Source organism: Haliotis cracherodii, unplaced genomic scaffold (genome assembly GCF_022045235.1).
Source record: "Haliotis cracherodii isolate W230 unplaced genomic scaffold, xgHalCrac1.p SCAF_18, whole genome shotgun sequence".
NCBI lineage: Eukaryota > Metazoa > Mollusca > Gastropoda > Lepetellida > Haliotidae > Haliotis > Haliotis cracherodii.
In genome coordinates, this window is record NW_027266273.1 from 27,048,077 (window position 1) to 27,054,346 (window position 6,270).

Genomic DNA, 6,270 nt, shown 5'->3' on the forward strand with positions numbered 1-6,270 from the left:
GTACCGTCTACAGAGTTAGCTTTGGCGGTCGCGCATTTCGAAAGCAAAAATAGTTCACGAGTATAGGGATGTCACCGGAAATGCTGGCACCGGAAGTAGCGCTTCGCGAGACTTACGGGCCCTATTGAAAGTTCACTTCTCTAGCGAAAATAATTGCAAAGTACTCGGAAATATCTTGAGATATTATATAAAATACCAAAATAGCAAAAGAATTAACGCTTTTGAATACATAACAACATTTACTTTTTAAATCTACTCCAAAATATAAACAAACACTGAAACTAGCGTGTCCAGGTATAAATTATTCGGTTTGTTGCAATGACTGTAAGTACAATATTCTTTAAGTAGTTATCTTTAATGTAAGGAGGGTTACTTTAAAAAAAAGATTATGAAATATGGTCATAATGAATTGATATTTCTGCATATTTTATTTGGTAACTGTACCTTCCATTCTAAAATAATTATGAGACATATATCATACCAAACAAATTTGAATGAAATGACTTAATGTATTAAATACATGTAAGGTTACTGTTGTAACTGAATTCAGAAATCTTATTAATCATCGCAAACATTCGGTTTTCACAGAGACTACGTAAAAACTCTCTACATATCCACGCGCGCCTCCAGCTCAGGCTGTCCGTTATACTCTGATTTAAGATCTAAAATATATTCCTCAATACAGGCTACGATTTGAAAGTGGTATCAGTGTAATATCAGTGGCTAGAATATCATGGTGCAACCAGGTTTCTGTTAAACACCCCTACACATACAAGTAACTAAATGTATGTTTAGATAAATATATAACCCAGAAAAAATAAAGGAGAGAAAAGAAGATATATATAAAAACAAATAAACATTAAAACCTTGAGGAATATGACAAGCCAATGTGTAATGCGGGTTACATACGGGTGATCTAAGTATTATAGCAGAAATCAACAGTCTTGATACTCTCAATTGATGTTTATTGTCCGTTATTCGTTGACAATAATATGTGAAAAGCTCATTCGTTTGTATCCGTTAACATGCTTTTCCTTTGAACGTTAGCGTTGAATGAACAGTGTTGAGGTTCAAGAAACTAGAAAATAACAAGAAAATGTGCTAAGTTACAGTGTAAACAGTGAATTGGCTAAGTTGTTACAAATACAAAATTCTACAAATATTATATCATTTGAAGATAAATGATAGCTTCAACATTACTTTAGATGTACACACGTTGTATAAATATGAATAAGCAGGTTAAAAACTTACATCTGTGTTCTGCAATAGTTCATGATATGTTTCTCCAACATGGAGACCTTTCAAACTGAAGGTGACAGTGGATGAGGTCACATGACTAATCCCATGATGCAACACAACTGATTATAAGTCACAAAAACTTTTGCCTGATCCTGGGATTGAACCCTGGACCTTTATCCTGCTAGTCCAGTGACATAACCAACAGACCATTGTTAAGGCTGATATCTGTACATGAAATTCATAACATTTTTGTATAACAGATTTGCAACATAAATTATACATTCTGCACTAACACACTCGGCCTCTTAAACAGACGGACTGTTTAACACAAATATAACAAACAGTGCAGAAATCACAAGCTTGTATATACAGACACACTGGGTTTTGACTGATGGCTAAATTTGACAAAATCACGACTTGCTGGATAACAGCAATATAAGCTTGCTGATCGGTCGACGAAATTCACCAGTTTGAGTTTTCAGTACAGCACTCCTGACAAAACCCTTCTGATCAGGTTCAACCGACTTAACACGAGCCATGGGCCACTGAAGTCTCGGTAAACTGTCATCCATTATCAGGACAATGTCATCCACTTGGATATTCCGTTTTGGGATCGTCCACTTTTGCCGTTGCTGCAGTGACACCAAATACTCCTTTCTCCATCTGGACCAAAAGACATTGGCCAAATATTGGATCCGTCTCCACCTTTTCCGCATGTATACATCATTCTTCTGGAATTAGCCAGGAGGTGGAACAGACACGCTTGTTTTCATCTGTAGGAGATGATTTGGAGTAAGTGGACATAGGTCATCAGGACTGTCAGATACTGTGGTTAGTGGCCGAGAATTGACAATTGCCTCAACTTCGCACATTAAAGTTCGGAACGATTCATCGTCCAAGCGTTCATTGAAATCGTGCAAGAGAGAAGTCAGGGTTTTTCGAACTGTTCTGATCATCCGTTCCCAGATGCCACCCATGTGACTGGCTGATGGAGGGTTAAAGTTCCATTTGATGCTACTTTTCAACAGGTCGGATTTGATACTATCTTGATCCATTTCTGACACAGCCTTCTGTAGTTCTCGTGATGCGCCCGTGAAGTTGGTGCCATTGTCACACCATATCTCTGAGACTTGTCCTCTACGTGCTATGAAGCGTCTTAGAGCATGAATAAAAGAGTCAGTGTCAAGTGAATTTGCCGTTTCAATATGAATTGCTCGGCTAACTAAGCACGTGAAGAGTGCCCCATAGCGTTTTACGTACTTGCGTCCATCTTTGATAACGAAGGGTCCGTAAAAATCAACACCGGTGAAGGTAAAGGGTGGCGCAGGATTGACTCTCCTAGATGGCAAGTCAGCCATTTTCTGATCACATGTTGAACCACGCAGACGTCGGCAGGTAACACAGTGTGACAAGACGTTGCGGACAGCAGAGTTAGCCTTAATAATCCAGTAGGTTTCTCTCAGCATGGAAAGTACATGGTTACGTCCTGCATGGGCTAGCTTTATGTGCTGGTCTGTAATGATCAGTGACGTCACGTGACTTCTGTAAGGGAGTATAACTGGGTGCTTCATCTCCTTGGGGATATTAGCTCAGCCAATGCGACCCCCGACTTTGAGAATTCCACTTTCAAGGAATGGGTCAAGTGTATACACTGAACTCGTCCTTGGAACTCGGCCTCGTGTACCTTCACATCCTTGAAGCAGTTCAAACTCTTTGTTGAAGTGTATTTTCTGCACAAATTGAAGAATACTCTTCTCTGCTCGACTGAGGTCCTCCACAGAAAGCGATCTGTTGCTTTTAGCATGCTTCTTATTTTTGTATTGATGCTCATCGCTCCGTGAATTGAGTGAGTCAAACAATCTGTGATATATGGCTACAGCACGCTTCAGACGATACCAGCTTGAGTAATGTTCCAACAATTTATTCACAGTGTTGTCAGAGCAGTCATCCTGTGATGCATCGGTTGCTGTGACTGTTTCTTCATGCATCTTCTCATCATGGATAAGATGTGGCTGTACTGGCCATTCTGATTCTGAAGAAGAAAGAAATTTTGGCCCATGAAACCAGTTCATACAGGTAAGCAGATGTGATGCAGATACACCTCTGGATGCAACATCAGCCGGATTGCTTTTTGAATCTACATACTTCCACTGAGTAGGTTCTGAAAAGTCTCTGATTTGCTTGACACGGTTGGCAACGAAGATTGGAAACCTCTTTGTTTCATTGCTGATATAGTGTAACACTGTTGTTGAGTCTGTGTGGTAAGTGACACTTTCAGGTGTAGTCTCCAGTTCCTTCATTAACAGTTGTCCGATGTGAATAGACACGGTGGCTGCAGTTAATTCCAACCTGGGAACAGTGATAGTTTTCACTGGAGCAAGCCTAGACTTTCCAATCAAGAAAGCTGTGTGAATACCGCCTTCTTCGTTAGACATACGTAGATATGCTACACAACCGTATCCAACAGTGCTTGCATCGGAGAATACATGTAATTGAACAGAAACAACATGTCCAAAATCAGCAGGTTTGAGACATCTGTCAATCCGTAGTGTACTCAAATGCTGAAGCTCTTCTAGCCACTGCTCCCATGATGCCTTGTATTCCACGGGTATGTCATCATCCCATCCGAGCTGCTTGTTGATGCACAGATCCTGTAACATCTTCTTGGCTGGTAACAAAACTGGTGCAACAATTCCTAAAGGATCATAGAGTGACGACATCGTAGACAAGAGTCCTCTTCGTGTGAATGGCTGACTCTTGAGGTGAACTGAGAATCCAAAAACATCACTGTTGATATGCCACTGCATCCCTAGAGCACGTTCAACAGGCAGTTCGTCATAGTCTAAATCACGTGTTTGGAGTTCTTTTGAGTGATGTTCCTGTGGTATGGATCTGAGAAGATTGCGACTGTTAGCTGTGAACTTAGTAAGCTTGAAGCCACCTTCTGCACATGATTTCTGCAAAGAGTCCACTAAGTCAATAGCTGCCTCTTCCGTGCATTCCGATTTGAGACAATCATCAACATAAAAATTGTTGCAGATTGTGTCAGCAGCAAGGCTTCCATATTTCTCTTCAGCTTTCTTTGCAGCAGCTTTGAGAGCAAAGTTGGATATGCTGGGGGAAGAAACTGCTCCAAAAATGTGAACAGCCATCCGATACTCACGTAACTCCGAGTTCAAGTCACCATTTTGCCACCACAGAAAGCGTAACAGATCATGTTGTTGAGGAGGAACACGAACTTGATAAAACATGGCTTCAATATCAGCCATGAAGGCAACTGGTTCATTTCTGAATTTGGTAAGAACACCTATCAGGGAGTTCGTGAGATCAGGTCCTTGCAAGAGTCTGTCATTTAAAGAAAACCCTTCAAACTTTGCTTTGCAGTCAAATACTACGCGGATTTTTGAAGGCTTCTTCGGATGGTATACACCATGGTGTGGCAGATACCAAACCTTTCCTGGTACAGGTGCCAGCTCATCACTTGGGACCTTGTAGGCATATCCATTTGAAAGAAGACTATCCATAAAGGCAGTATAATGTTCATGATACTCATCATCGTGTAGCATTTTCTTCCTTTGCCACATTGCTCTCTTCTCGGCTTGCTCTCTGTTGTTGGAAAAATCAATGTCTGGATCCCTGAGAGGTAATGGCAATTCAAAGTGGCCGTTAACTTCCGCGATGCCTTTATTTGCCATGTCGATAAACTGATCATCCTCTCTAGAGAAACCACGTTCACCAGGTAATATTCCAGTGTCCTTGGGATTAAAATCCATTTCAAACATATTCAGTATCACATCAGTGAGACATTCTTTTGCCGAGGTGAGTTCTTGGAAGAGTACCCGGTTGCATGTGAGCGTATTATCAACTGGGTTGAACTTGATATGAAGCGGCCCACTGACAGTCCATCCATGTCTGTAGAGTACGGCGAAAGGACCTTCACCTTGAGATGGAATCACTTGCTGAGGTTGAAGTGCAAGAGGACAGTTACTCCCAATAAGAAGACCAATATCCAGATGAGGTAGGTATTTGGGCAACTTGTCAGCCATAGCACACAGATGAGGCCATTTCTTCAGGAATTGGGAATCTGACTATGACTTACAGGTATCTCCTCTCGAGTGAAAGTTCTTGGAAGCGTCACTGCATTATCACCACTGAGATCTGACACAACAAGACCTTCCACAACATGCGTCCTCACAACATGAAGTCCGTGCATAGTCCGAAGTTTCAGTGAAGATTCTGTAGATGTAGTCTCAAGTCGCTGTCTAAGATCCTCCGTTATAAAGCAGCCAGATTGAACCCTGGACCTTTATCCTGCTAGTCCAGTGACATAACCAACAGACCATTGTTAAGGCTGATATCTGTACATGAAATTCATAACATTTTTGTATAACAGATTTGCAACATAAATTATACATTCTGCACTAACAGTTAACTCTCAACTACATGTACTGGGTGACTGTATGGAAGTGTGGATGTCAGAAATTACACTGGACAAAATATCATCCATTCCAAAAAATCCAAAACTTGGAAATACCACCATTCCAATTGGAAATATGACCATTCCAATATTTGGAAAGGTCATATTTCCAAGCTTGGATTTGTTTGGATTTGTTTGGAAATGTTTGGAAATGTTTGGATACAACATGTCATAATCATATTTGTTAAAAGTTGTACAACTTTTGACCTTATGTAAGATTAGTAATGACATGAAAGTAAATAATTAAGAGTATTTTGGCACTATGTACCACGAAAAGACCAAATCATGAGCAAATTTAACTAAAAGAAATTCTGTCATTTAAAGTGGCTACTCTTTATATTTAATTTCTTATCTTCCTTGTCTATAATTATATGACATTGACTTTGAACTTTGAACAATTAAACAAATATTTTGTTTTCCCATACCGCCTTACGGTTGTCGTAGAACAAAGACCGTTTCGAGAATATAGAGGGCCTCATTATTATAATTTGAACTAATATACATATGTACATAATAGTACTAGGTATAAATGAATTTTGATAAGTGTTCGTACA

At 40.0% G+C, this 6,270-nt stretch overlaps 1 protein-coding gene and 1 pseudogene across 1 annotated transcript; both read right to left on the reverse strand.

The window, feature by feature from the left end:
• Positions 1-1,541: 1,541 nt before the first annotated feature.
• Positions 1,542-2,219, reverse strand: LOC139465486 (uncharacterized; annotated as a pseudogene).
• Positions 2,220-2,828: 609 nt separating this feature from the next.
• On the reverse strand, positions 2,829-5,285 carry LOC139465588 (uncharacterized). Its single transcript, XM_071247297.1, has one exon. It carries the CDS (start codon positions 5,283-5,285, stop codon positions 2,829-2,831), a length of 2,457 nt encoding a protein of 818 aa, XP_071103398.1.
• Between the last annotated feature and the right edge of the window lie 985 nt (positions 5,286-6,270).